The 13,864-nt window shown below is 41.8% G+C and overlaps 1 protein-coding gene across 1 annotated transcript; it reads right to left on the bottom strand.

Annotated features, from left to right (window-relative positions):
- Positions 1 to 500: 500 nt before the first annotated feature.
- Positions 501 to 13,586, bottom strand: ANKRD66 (ankyrin repeat domain 66). Its single transcript, XM_037054361.1, has 4 exons — positions 13,529 to 13,586; positions 6,672 to 6,846; positions 3,832 to 4,060; positions 501 to 1,101 (listed from the first exon to the last, which is right to left on the bottom strand). The coding sequence occupies exons 2-4, from the start codon at positions 6,832 to 6,834 to the stop codon at positions 900 to 902; spliced, it is 594 nt and encodes a 197-aa protein (XP_036910256.1). The 5' UTR covers positions 6,835 to 6,846; positions 13,529 to 13,586; the 3' UTR covers positions 501 to 899.
- Positions 13,587 to 13,864: the final 278 nt, after the last annotated feature.

The raw sequence follows: 13,864 nt of genomic DNA, 5'->3' as shown, positions 1-13,864 counted from the left end.
CATTAACATTTCAACATGCAATCAGTATTAAATAGTAATAACAATCTATTTTACATTTTATACTAAGTCTTCAAATATCTGATATGTATGTTTCATTTACAGCACATCTCAATTTGGATACAATATTTTCATTGGAAATATCTGATCTGCATTAGACTTCCTAAAATTGACAGTTAAATAAGTAGAGTTGTAACCACATGTTCCATTATTTTACACTATCTCTCATTAATTGCACAGGATACAATTAATCTATGCCATGAGTTTCAGGTATGTCCCACTGAGCTGGCCCATTGCTCTGACTGCTCCTCCTATGCAGACTTGATCATCAGTGAAATGGCCACGCAGAGACTGTGGGCCTCTGCCCTGAAAGACAAAAATAGCTGGAAACTGGGAGATACACTGGTTCACCTCTTTGCTCAGTGTAGACGACAATAAATAATTTTTTCATCCATTGACTAAAAAGTGTTTTAGTAATGTTTGAGGATTTGTTTGTTTCGAGGTTTGTTTTTTGGGGGGTTTTTTTTTTTGCATTTAAAAAATCTACTTTCCTTAGGAAGAGTTTTTCTGAAATTCTGTAATTGCTTGTGGGGGTCAGGAGATGCTGATGAGTGCAAAACACTGGAAACAAAATGCAAGCAGCTGACATTTGTCTCCTGTTGGCAATTCTTGCGTACAGTGGGTGGTAGCAAGAGACAATAGTCGGTGTGCAGAGCACCAAGCCAACACTTCTAGGCTGAATGACAAGTTCTCAGTAGAACTTTTACCAGTAGAAGCCATTTGGACCATGGCCTAAAAGCACAATCTTGTAAAGACAACTCATGTCTGATAACCTCTAGTCTGGTGCCAGGGAAAGTCTCCTACCAGAACATGTAGGTTCCAGTCCCTTTGGCCTAGGGTTCTCACACTCTCCTCTCTTTGTTATTACTGAGCCTGTTGGGGCCTCGAGTTTTCTTAGGCTTTTTCTTATTGGTATTTTGATTCAAAGAAGGTAGTGACAGCTCCATCTCCCTTTTCTTGGCATCCCAGTCTTGGTCCTGCTGGTCCAGAGGCAGCCCCTTCTGCCTGGCCATGTGGCGGTGGTCACGGCACTCAGGCTCGGCCCTAGGGAAGGGGGAGACAGTGACTCTCAGAGAACGCTCAGGAGAGATGGCCAGGCTTTGAAATGGACCTCTCTTCTGACCCTCTGCACACAGCCTGGGCACCTCAGAGCTCCAGTCCAAAGGAAGGAGGCCAAGTTCAAGCATTTCCAAGTGTATACTTAAGGAGGTCTCAGACACTAAGAAAACTACTGGGAGGTAGAGAAAACCAGTGTGCAGGAGTGAAATGTTAACAGAATCAGAGAGTTAGGAACATAGCTTGAAGGAGTGCTAATTCTTGAAGCGCTTGCATTTCTACAACAAACAGCATATTACTAGAAGCTGTTTTCCTTAATTTATGTATATTTTTATTTTTCTTAATTATGAAAGCCATGGATGTTCATTACAAAAAGTTTAAAAGGCCCTGGCTGGTGTAGCTAAGTGGATTGAGCACGGGCCTGCGGACCAGAGGATCGCAGTTCCATTCCCAGCCAGGGTACATCCCTGGGTTGCAGGCCAGGTCCTGGCAGGGGGCACACGATACATTGTGTGTCCCTGGCAGAGGCAACCATACACTGATATTTCTCTCCCTCTCTCCTTCCCTTCCCCTCTAAAGATAAATAAATAAAATTATAAAAAAAGTTTAAAAGTATAGAAACATATAAAAAATAAAAATGACTAATAATTGTGTATGTACTGGTTGTATACATGGATTCATTCAAAGAATGGTTACTGATGATAGGTAGGTCATTAGATAGACAGATGGATGAATAGGTTGTCATACACACATGAACAATGAGCAGTGTACATATGTATCAGTGTGTAGATGGGTCAAAGGTGAGCATGTGACTCGCCTAAAGACTTTAGTGAAGGCCACTTCACAGAAATAAAATTCGAGCCAGTATGAAGACCAGCGGAATTTGAAAGGAAAGATGATGGCGCAGGAAGGGAGAACAATATGTAAGTGCAAAGCATTACACAAAGCTCAGTTCATTCAGAGGACAGAGAATCTGCATGTCCCTCAGCGCCCCTCCTCCCAACAAGCTGGCAGTGACATCTCAATAATCAGATCACATACATTGTGTCTCTCAATATTCAGTGTCCCTCCTCTGCCCTGCTCTTATGACCCTTGTCACTTCTATCTTGTATTACTGTTATTTATGTCAATAAGTTACCTCCTGTCCCTGACAGGGAACTTGATGTTCCAGTACTGTAACAGATTTATCTTTCAATCCTTTTTAGTATCCAGTTCAATGCCATGCACATAGTAGGACTCCAGAGTATTGGTTGAATGAGATAGGCACTACTTAGGGAAGTTGGATCAAAAGTTGAATTAGCTAGGATCCCTCAGATATTCAGAAAATTGTCAAATACTGTCGAGGCTTCTTTTAAACTCTCTTACATTCTTTCTCTTTATCATGTTCACCCAGGACCTCACCCAGTTGCAACATGAATTTCTAAGAAACTCCTTAATGATCTTTTTACCTACAGTCTAAGTGCCTTCAATCCTATCTGAACAATACTTCTGCCTCTACTACTAAAGGAGTGACTTAGCTGAAGCATCTCTTTCAGCTTGTCATTTCTTTAATGAGCTCACACTCATGTGTCTGCCCAGCTCCCTGTGGCCAACCACTCACCCACTTGGCCTCATTCTCCACTTCTCTCTGGTGTAACACTCTGCTTAGCCAGGCTGCTCATTTTTCCACTACCCCTCCACCTCCTCACGTGTACATACAACCCATGCACATTTCCAACTTAGTGTCTTTCCTCCCAATCAAGAATCTTTCTCCCTCCTTCATTAGCCAGGTCTTTAGCCATCTTTCAAGGTCCAGATTCATTTCTCCTTAAGCAGGATGGCTTCTCTCTGAACTCCGTGACTGTCAGAGGGAAGTTCCTCATGGGAACTGATGGTAAGTAGAGATGACTTACACATGATGCGTTTTTTGTCTATTCATCACTCTCTGCCCACTTGTCCTGGTAACAGCACTCCCAGCTACTTGGAGGAGCCATGCCTCCCCCACTTCACTTATTCTGGGATGCTTTTCACACTTAGCTGCCCCTTGGTCACTGAGAGGGGCTGCGATCACTCAGAGGAAGTCAGTGGAGAGAAGCCAAGGACAGGACCCTGAGGAATTTCACCAATTTGCTCAGGACCCTGAGTAAAAATAGGCACCTAGAAAGAATTACGAGGAGAAATAGATAGGTAGACAGAGAATTAGAAGAGAGTAGCATCAGCTACAGCAAGAGACAAGAGTTTCAAGAGTATCAGATATCAAGTTAAGTGGAGGTAAGATACAAATTGAGAAGAGGCCACTGATTTGGGAACAAGTCTCCCTGGTAACACGGATGAGAGCTGATTTAGCACAATGATAACTCTTATACCATGTCCCATATTCCAACTTGCTGTCCTACCTCTATTATCTGAGATCATTTTATATAATCTAAAATAATAATTATAATAATTGTATGTTATGGCATTAAAATGATAGTAATGTATAATTACAAAAATTATAATTTTGCATAATTTATAAGTAATAGATTTTATATAACCTAACACATAGTTTCTAGACTAAATTAGTCATTTCAGCAACAAACTAATAAAAACAACTCAAACAATAGTTGTCTGAATTTCTTCCTTTCATTTTCATTGAAGATCTAAGATCTTTCTCATCTAAGATCACTGAGTCAGCAAACACCTTGGTCACGAGCTCCTGTTTCTCTGTCCTTTCAATAGTGGGAAATAAATGGAACTTACTTCTCTAGGAATGCCACACAGGCCTTCTGCCCGTAGATCTGTGCGATCCTTTTTGGTGTGTCTCCAAAGAAGTCGGGAGCGTCGATGGCGGCGTGCAATGCATGGAGAGTTTTGAGCACATTCAGATGGCCTGACTCAGCTGCAAAATGAGCTGGAGTCCAACCCACATCAGTTACCAGGCAGGGTCTGGCTCCGTACTGTATGAGGAGTTGCAGCACCTCCATATGCCCTTAGAGGCACCAAGAAGAAATAGGAGAGGGTTGAGATTAAAATATGTCTGCCAGCCGGAGGACAGGGCTAATTTAGACAGCACAAAAGAGGGGAAGAAATTGGCCTTTGAGGCCCCTCCATCCTCTTAGCATCCTTCCCTCTTCCCTTTTCTTCTCCTTAGGAAGGACCCATCACCCCATCCTCACCCCTGAAGAACTGAGCTCTCACCCAGGGCCCAAGGGCCTATAATTATTCCCTCTACTCCTTCCCAGGCACTCTGCTCTTCTTCCCGCTCACTCCTGCAGCCCTGACTGGAAATTGTGCTTTCTCTCCCAAGTCACTCCACCCCTTCCTATGCTGGCACCAACAGGGCTGGCTGCTTTTGGCAGTCTCAAGGCTGATTTCAAAAACAAATATTTTGCTACAGCACAGATGGACCTTGAGGGCATTATGCAAAGTCAGACAGAGAAAGACACAGATGAGTCAGACAGAGAAAGACAGATACTGTATGATCTCAACTTCTGTGTGTGATCTAAAAAAAACGAAGCCAAGCTCATAGGTACAGAAAAAAGATTATATTAGTGGATTCTAGAGGTCAGGGGCAGGGTGAAATGGGTTAAGGTGATCAAAAGGTACAAACTTCCAGTTATAAGATAAATGAGTTCTGGGAATGTAATGTACAGCATGGTGACTATAGTTAATAATACTGTGCTACATATTTGAAAGCCCCAAAGAGAATAGGTCTTGAAACCTATGACAAGAAACGAAGATTGTAACTGTGGATAGAGATGGATGTTAGCTACACTTTTTGTGATGATCATATCACAATACATACAAAAATCAAATAATTATATCGTACACCTGAAACTGATAAAATGTTGTATGTCAATTGTATCTTAATTAAGAATATTTGAAGTCCTACTTACATTATAGCTAGGAAAGAGTAATTGTATGTTGTAGACTGCTCTGCCTGGTTTTAGGAATTGTATCTGTACCCCTTGTGGCTAAGGGCGAGGGCCGACTTTTGGAACACCAGCTGCAGGAGACAAAGCTTATCTCTGGTAGCAAATGCTGCCTCTCTCTGCCCCCAAAGCTTGGTCGGAAGTTAATGACGGGTAAGACTCCTCACAGCAGGGGGCAACCTAAGCCACACTCAATCACTTGGGAGGCCTTCATGGAAGGACTGGGGAGGGGGGCTGTAACAAAGAGCAATGGACTCTCGCCCCCAGCTTTGTCAAAGCCTGAGTCCCCATGTTCTCCCGGAGAAGCAGTTCCTGGCTCTAATCCCCTTAAACCTGAACATCTGATGGGGAGGGGTGCAGCTCCTTGCCTTGCTAGAGTGTGTCCTGGGGAAAAATCTGGCATCACAAAGACTTGCTGATAAACCTGTGAAATCTGCTCTGCTAAGAGTGCTTTCATTCATATGATAAGGGTCCAGGAGGAAATGAGTATGTCTCCCAAAGTTTCTGCAACTCTCTTCCTGACAGACACTGACTCAGACTCTGAAGCCCTCAGATATCTTTGAAATGTTATCTACTTTTTGATCCTCACCACCCTGTATTCCTGTGTATTACAACCCAATAAAAGGCTATGGAGGAAGGCACTCGGGGGTTTTTATCTCCTAGGAGAAACTGGCCAGTGCTGGCCTTTAGTCTCCCCTGAGAAACTGGCCACAGTTCACTTCGCCTCACTAAGCAGATCACATCATGTCTTGGCCACATTCACTTTCGTCCGTGGCACACGGGGGGGACTCGAGAGAGAAGTCACCACCACAGTTGCATAGGCTTTCTACTCAGATAGATGGGGCTTCTTACCTAACAATAAATACCAGTTACTGTGTCACCCCAGACAAGCAATAAATGTCTACAGCTCAGTTTTCTCATTTGTAAATTAAGGATATTGCCACTTACTTCATTGAGTTTTGGTGAAGTACAAATAAAAGCACAGATATGAAGTGCGTATAGCTAGCATACAGAAAGTGTTTGCTAAAAGGTCTCTGGTATAGCTACCATGACATTGCTCTTGAATTTTTGCAAAATTCTCCCAATTGATTTCTACAGCCAGCTATCCATTCTTTATAGAGGAGACAAAACAAATTTTTAGAAAGCAAAGTGGACTCTAACATTTTCTTCGTTAACATTCTTCGATGATGTTCTATTTCCAAAGGCCTTGACTAGCCCATTGGCCGAATTTTTGCCGCTATCCTCCTCCAATTCTATAACTGAGACATGTTAGGCATGGGGAATGCAGCAACAAACAAGACAAAGTCCCTGTCCTGCTACAGAAACAATGCTTCATTCCCGTTACAGGAAGGCAGAGGACCAATATTACTTGAGAGCGGACTATGTGCTGAGCACAGTACACCCTCTATTTCACTGAATCCTCACTGTAAGACTCCAAGGTAGCATTATTGTTCCATTGTGCAGATGAATAAACTAAGGCCTAGTGACATTAAATAACTTGGTAAGGTGCTATTCCTAGTAAGTGAAGGTGCCAGGATTGAAATGTCCCAACTGGCTCCCAAGAAATGTTCTACTTCCCCACACAGAGTCAATATACCACTGACTGGTGGTACCTTCACGAATGATGGACTCCAGGGAATGGGTTCTACCTGGGCACTGTCCACTCACCTTTGATTGCAGCCCAGTGAAGTGGGGTTCGGTCATTCCAGTCCACATCCTTGTAGTTTGGGTCACAGAGCCCTTTCTTCAGAATCTTTTTCACTGAACTGTACTCCCCTGCAGCCACAGCTTGGTGGAGCTTTGTCATGTCTGACATTTCGGCCAATTCCATGATAAAAAACAACTGTGGGAAAAACACACCCCCTAGCAAATTTTCTATAGCTCTTTATTCCTGGTGAGGAATCTTTATCATAAATTCGCATCCAGGTTGCTTCATGTGTGTGCTCTGCTGAGTGTGTATTTGGATCCTAGCTTCTGTGGTTGGTATGTGCCAGTCACCTACTCAAATCTATCAGCAGTCCCCTTCTGCCTCCAGGACTACAGGCTACAGTCATGGGCTGGTCCTTGTTATTTGTCCTCAACCCACTTTCCAGGGCTGGTAGTGTGACTCTGAGCTAATTGTGCAACTCTGTGCCTTACATTCCTCATCTGTGAAACAAGTACAATGTGCCAGGGCTATTGTGAGGGTAAGTGACAATCCACATGAAAAGTCTGTACTGGGTACAGAATATATATTCCATGGAAATTTAATACCAGTGCTATGTCAATTCAGAGATGGACAAAATATAAATGTACAAATGAAATGACTATAACTATTTACAGCATTAACACATAAATGAACAATTCTGAAACCATTGTATAGCTTGGGAATTCCTGAAAATCTTCCACAAGATTCACGAGGTCAAAATGGCTATAATTACAAATATGAAAATATCTTTGGCCTTGCTCACAGTGCTGACAATTGCCCTGATGGTGCGCAAATGGGTAGAAAAACTGCTGGGGTCTCAGCACAAGGAAAGGAGCAGTGGGCCGTGGCCCTAAGTGGGACCAGCAGTCATGGTAATCTTTACCACCACACGCATGCAGTTAAAAAAAAAAAGCTAATTTCAGTAAAGAAACTAAAACAATAAGAATTATTAGCTTTTATAAAATTTTTACCCTGCATTACATGACTTAAGGAAAGGGATTTTAAATATAATAAAATAGATCAACATTTGGCATGTCTACATCACTCCATGAACCCATATGCCCTGTATGACGAGACAGAATGTTGCAAAATTTCACATGGGTACAGAGACCAATTCAAAACAGGCCAGAGCATTTTAGTTCAACGAAGTTTAATTCAGAGTATGAAAAGCACACTGAGATCATTTTAGGTTCCAAGTGGCATTCAAAGCACTACCACTTGTCCAGTTTTGGTGTAGCATCTGAGAAAAATATTCGCACTATCTGAAAAGGGTATAAAATACCCCTCCCTTTTCCAGCTTCATATATGCATGGAACCAGATTTTGTTTATGTACTTCAACCAGAACAACAGACTGAATGCCAAAGCAGATATGGGAATACAGTTGTCTTCTATCAAGCCACATATTATAGAGATTTGACAAAAAGTAAAACAATGCCCCTCTCCTTCTCATTTGTTATTTTAGAAAAAGAGTTATCTTTCATAAAATATTTATATTATTCTCTATTATGCTTATTATCATTTTTGCAAATGAATTAATATACATTTTTAATTTTGTTTTAATTTCTAATGGCATGAATATTAATAGCTATAATCCACATTTAAAAAACTCCCTTTGGGATTCTCAGTAATTTTTAAAAATGGAAAGGAGTCCGGAAATGAAAAAGTTTGAGAACTACTGATGTGACAAAAAGGGGCTGAGATACAGAAAAAAAAGAGTGAGAAGAGAGCCACTTGAAAAGGGGCTGCCAGAAATGTCCCTTTGATCCCAGTACTGAAGTTGAGAGGTTTAGAAGTTGGAGTCAAATACAGTCGTGGTCCAGCAGCAGCGCTAGCCAGCACATTTTAGAAATCCAAATTCCTGGGCCCCAAGTCAGACCTACTGAAGGAGACACTGGGGTGGGAGGAGCAATCAGTGTTACAGTCAGTCCTCCAGGTGAGTCTGATGTATGTGGACATATGAGGGCCAACCCAGAGTGGGAGAGAAGGAAGTAACATCATTTATGCGCAATGTCCAAAGTGTTACGATGGTGGTGATTTTCTGGGAACAGAAGAAAAGGACCATTCACCAAGACTAGGAAGTAAAAGGCATTCTTTCTCTCTCTGAAAGTGACCTAAGCTGGGTCCCAGAAGAATGATGAACAAAATAGAAACAGAGGCCCAGGCACATGGAACAGCTGACAGTCAACGGCTGTGAGAGGGAAGTGGAAGGGAAGACTAGATGGAGGAAGGTGAAGGGATTGGCCAAAGAACACATATGCATAACCCATGGGCGCAGACAGCAATGTGGTGGGGGAGGTGGGCGACAGCAAGGGGCAGGTGGGCAAAAGGAAGGAAAATGGGGAAATCTGTAATAATATAGACAATAAAAATAAAGAAAAAATTATAGAACATTGAATAAAGTTTTTTGTCATGTACAATAATGCTACAAAATATGACAACATAATCATTCTTGTTACAGCTCTAAGTTTGCTTATGCCATTCATTTGAAGGGGTTTCTTATGCTATGTAATGCTTAATAGCATAAAGTCAAAATAAAAAATATTTTAAATAAGTTTTATCAGCTATAACTGAAATAAAATTAAAGGCACAAACATTATTTTTTTAGTATTTTTAGAAAGGATTTTCTTGTGGTAGTGTCATGTATTTATGTATCTGTGTGTTTATTATGGTTTAAAGAAAGTCATCTGATAAAATATCTAGAGATACCCTATGTGGAATAATTAATTGATTCACCTTTTAAACAAATTACTGGACACTTGCACTGTGCAACACAAAATCATATACTTCTGGTATATGGTATAAAATCATTCAAGAATTCACCCAATGTTTTGGATGTTGTTTTTCTATTTTAATATTTTAATTAAATTTATTTTTAAAAAGTTAAAAAAAGCAGCAGGAATAAGTCATCTTGGGCGCTGACAGTGGTGGGGGTGTCCCAGCTCAGGCGCAGCACGTCTGTGGCGGGAAGGCACACTCTGCCAAGTGCAAGCATTTCACCTTTAGTGTGTAGACCAACGGTCCACAGATTTTCTTATATAAGGCTAGATAGGAAGTTTTTTAGTAAGGCTAGATAGTAAGCCAACAGGTAAAATCAAATTGTCCTGTAACAAGAAAAACTCCTGCCTGCTTTAACAGGGATGCGGCCCCCTAGGAAAGGGCCGGTGATGGTGGGCCAGCATGCTTTGTGACCGGCACCGCTCAGCCGGAGACATTCTTAGGGTGAAGAGCAACCTGTCTGAGTAGGAAGGGCTGGCCGGTGGGATGGTCACTTTCATTCTACCCCAGGGATGCCCAGATCCCAGCACATTCTCTCTCCTCTCCAAGAGTCCGACCGTCACAAGTTGACAGCTGGCAGGAGGCAAGGCGACTTCACCGGACTAGGGGTTCACTGCTCAGTGCCTTTAGTTGCCAGTAGCAGAGTTCCCAAAGTGTAGGTGGTGAGCAGCAGGGCCCTGAGAAGCGGCTAGGCACAGCAGTGGGCTCAGGAGGCAAGTGCTGGGAGGAAATGAGGGACTCAGGGCACAGAGAGTAACCTCAGCTGGCTTCCCCAGGTCCACAGCACTTGCCCAGTGAGGCCCATCTCCATAGGTGCTGACCATGAGCTTAACGAAAACAGGGAGGGAGGCANACGGGGGGGGGGGGGGGTCCCAGCTCAGGCGTAGCACGTCTGTGGCGGGAAGGCACACTCTGCCAAGTGCAAGCATTTCACCTTTAGTGTATAGACCAACTGTCCACAGATTTTCTTATATAAGGCTAGATAGGAAGTTTTTTAGGCTTTGTAAGCGAACAGGTAAAATCAAATTGTCCTGTAACAAGAAAAACTCCTGCCTGCTTTAACAGGGATGCAGCCCCCTAGGAAAGAGCCGGTGATGGTGGGCCAGCATGCTTTGTGACCGGCACTGCTCAGCCAGAGACATTCTTAGGGTGAAGAGCAACCTGTCTGAGTAGGAAGGGCTGGCCGGTGGGATGGTCCCTTTCATTCTACCCCAGGGATGCCCAGATCCCAGCACATTCTCTCTCCTCTCCAAGAGTCTGACTGTCACAAGTTGACAGCTGGCAGGAGGCAAGGCGACTTCACCAGACTAGGGGTTCACTGCTCAGTGCCTTTAGTTGCCAGTAGCAGAGTTCCCAAAGTGTAGATGGTGAGCAGCAGGGCCCTGAGAAGCAGCTAGGCATAGCAGTGGGCTCAGGAGGCAAGTGCTGGGAGGAAATGAGGGACTCAGGGCACAGAGAGTAACCTCAGCTGGCTTCCCCAGGTCCACAGCACTTGCCCAGTGAGGCCCATCTCCATAGGTGCTGACCATGAGTTTAACGAAAACAGGGAGGGAGGCAGATTTGCCCTGGAGATTACAGTTTTATCAGCGTCTGGTGTATATAAAGTATCAAGGACTTTGTTAAAATGCAAATGCTGATTCAGTAGGATGGGGATGGGGCCTGAGATCCTGCATTTGTTAACAAGTCCACATAGCAGCTACTAGTTCACAGACCACACGCACTGGGTAAGCAATAGCTCTGCAGCTATAAGCTGGGGAGAGAGTGAGAGTAAGGGAGAAGCAGTCTGGCTGAGTCGCTGCTGGGTTTAAACAGTAGATGCCTGGGCCTCAGACCAAAAGTGTTTAGCATCTCTGAGTGGCTGGGCAAAGACATGGCTTTTACCATGAAGTGGGTACTCAGTGCATAGGTTAGGTAACAGAAGATGGTATAGGATTTTGTCTTGTTTTCATAGAAAACCCTTGTACTGGAGTATTCAATCAATGATAAAATAGAATGATAAGCAAAGGTGCCAGATGGTTTCTAACCTGCAGGTGTCACACAAATCCAAATCATTTTTAGCTTCAGTGCGTGGAAGCCTCTTTTCTTGCCATTCACACAAACCTTTATGCAGGTTTACACTTAAATAAACCCCACTTGCTTTACATGTGAGTTCATACTAAGGAAATTCCACAAGTTCCCATGGATAAATTATAATTTAAGTAGACACTCTCAGTGGGTAGGTAGCTAAATTTATTTGCAGAGAAACTGATGAGCTGATCCTAAAAACTCATGGAAATGTTAAAGGACTCGGAATGGCCAAAGAAACTGTGAAAAAGAAGAATAAAGTAGGATTCACACTTCCTGATTTCTAAACTATTAAAAAGATACAGTAATCATGGCAGTATGGTACAAAGTATGCCATGCAGCATAAAGATAGACATTTAGAGCAATGGAATAGAGCTAAGAGTCCCCAAAATAACTTTACATTTATGGTCAATTGATTTTCAACAAAGGTACCAGGAAAATTCAATGGGAAATAAATGGTCCCTAAATGGTATCGACACAATTGGATATCCACATACAAAAGAATGAAGTTTGTCCTCTACCTCATGCCATAGAAAAAACTTAACTTAAAAATGTACAACAGACCTAAATAAATGTCCTATAACTAAAACAGTTAGGAGGAAACATGGAGGTGAATCTTCATCGTGTTGGGTTAGGCAGTGGTTTATAGACAGGACAGGAAAAGCGCAAGCACAAAAGAAAAAATTAAGTAAATTGCATTTCACTAAAATTAAAAACTTTTGCTCCATAAATGATACCTCTGAGAAAGAATAAAGCAACTACAGAATGGGAGAAAATATTGGCAAATTATATATACAATAAAAATTTGTGTCCAAAATATATTGTTACAATTAAACACTAAAAAACAAATAACTCAATTAAAAATGGCCAAAGAATATAAACAAAAGTTTCTTCAAAACAGATATGCGCATAACCAATAGCGCTCTGTGACAGGTGCTCAGCATCATTAGTCACTAGGGAAATGCAAATCAAACCACAATGAGACACCACTTCACACCCACTAGAATAACTATAATAAAAAAGACAAATAATAACAACTGTTGGCAAGGACTTAGAGAACTTGGACCCCTCATACACCGTGGTGGAAATATCAAATGGCACAGCCACTTTGGAAAGCAGTTTGATAGTTTTTCAAAAGGTTAAACATAAGAGTTATTACTATGTGACCAGTAATTCTGATCTCAGATACATACCTAAAAGAAATGAAAACATATGTCCACATAAAAGCTTATACACCAATGTTTATAGCAGCATTATTCATAATATCCCTAAAGTGGAAACAATCCAAATGTCCGTTAACGGACAAATACATAAATAAAATGTGGGATACTCACACAGTGGAATGTTATTTGACAGCAAAAAAGGAATGAGGCGCTAATACATGCCATAACGTGGGCGAATCTTGAAGACATGCTAAGTGAAAGAAACTGGTCACAAAAGACCACGTATTTTAAGATTCTATTTATGTGAAATGTCCAGAATAGGCAAATCTATGGAGATCGAACATTGATTAGTGGTCGCCTAGCATTAGAATGACGTAGAGATGGGAAGTGCCTGCTAAAAAGTACGGGATTTCTCTTTGTGGTGATGAAATGATCTAAAACTAAATAGTGGATGGTGATGCTTTGACAGCTTTGAACATATTAAAAACCATGAATTGTGTACTTTAAATAGGTGAATTTTATGGTATGTAAATTATATCTCAACAAAGTTGTTTAAAAATAAATGATACTATAAATTAGATGGTTTTTTAAAAGAACAAAAAATTATTTGTAGAAAACATACACAATTCACTAGCTTACCACCGATTACTAGAATTTAGCAAATTTTTCTTCGTGTGAATCCCTGTATTGTATTCATGTGCCTGAATCTCTGTCTTCCTGGTACAGGTGGCACAATGTAAAAAAGTAGCCAGGAAATACAAGTTCTAGTGAATATGAATAATCTAGAATAACGGCAGCAAACATCTGAAGACAAGGATAATATAAAAATACTCACTGTCTTGCTTGAAACTGACTCGCTCGGTGCTGGCAGGAAGTCTCAGCAGCCGGCCTTGTTGTTTCACACCATGGAAACTGACCCCGCCTTCCTTCCTCATTAAAGCCCGTCAATCATCCTCAGCTTCACTAGGTGGTAACTTTAGAGTGGATGGGGACTGCCCCTCTGCTTTGCACTGAAACTAGTCAGCAATTCCAGTCTGCTTCCATAGTCCAAGTGTGGTCCCTGGTATGTTCATTTCAAATGGCATTTAATAAAAAAACATGAAAATTGGAAAAATGATCGACAGTCCACATGACACTATGGAGTAGTGGGGAACAAGGTAACCCCCTCACA

The sequence above is a fragment of the Sturnira hondurensis genome, unplaced genomic scaffold, assembly GCF_014824575.4.
Source record: "Sturnira hondurensis isolate 20B ecotype Veracruz unplaced genomic scaffold, ASM1482457v3 Scaffold0000880, whole genome shotgun sequence".
NCBI lineage: Eukaryota > Metazoa > Chordata > Mammalia > Chiroptera > Phyllostomidae > Sturnira > Sturnira hondurensis.
Note: the sequence above shows the minus strand (reverse complement) of the source record. Positions and strands in the feature narration are given on the sequence as shown.

Bases quoted from the DNA above. Each gene is read 5' to 3' on its own strand.
- ANKRD66 (XM_037054361.1), bottom strand. From the start codon at position 6,834: ATGGAATTGGCCGAAATGTCAGACATGACAAAGCTCCACCAAGCTGTG. The intron at 4,061-6,671 runs GTGAGTGGACAG...GGTGCCTCTAAG, and splicing joins TCACTGGGCTGCAATCAAAG to GGCATATGGAGGTGCTGCAA. The intron at 1,102-3,831 runs GTAAGTTCCATT...CCCCTTCCCTAG, and splicing joins TGTGTGGCATTCCTAGAGAA to GGCCGAGCCTGAGTGCCGTG.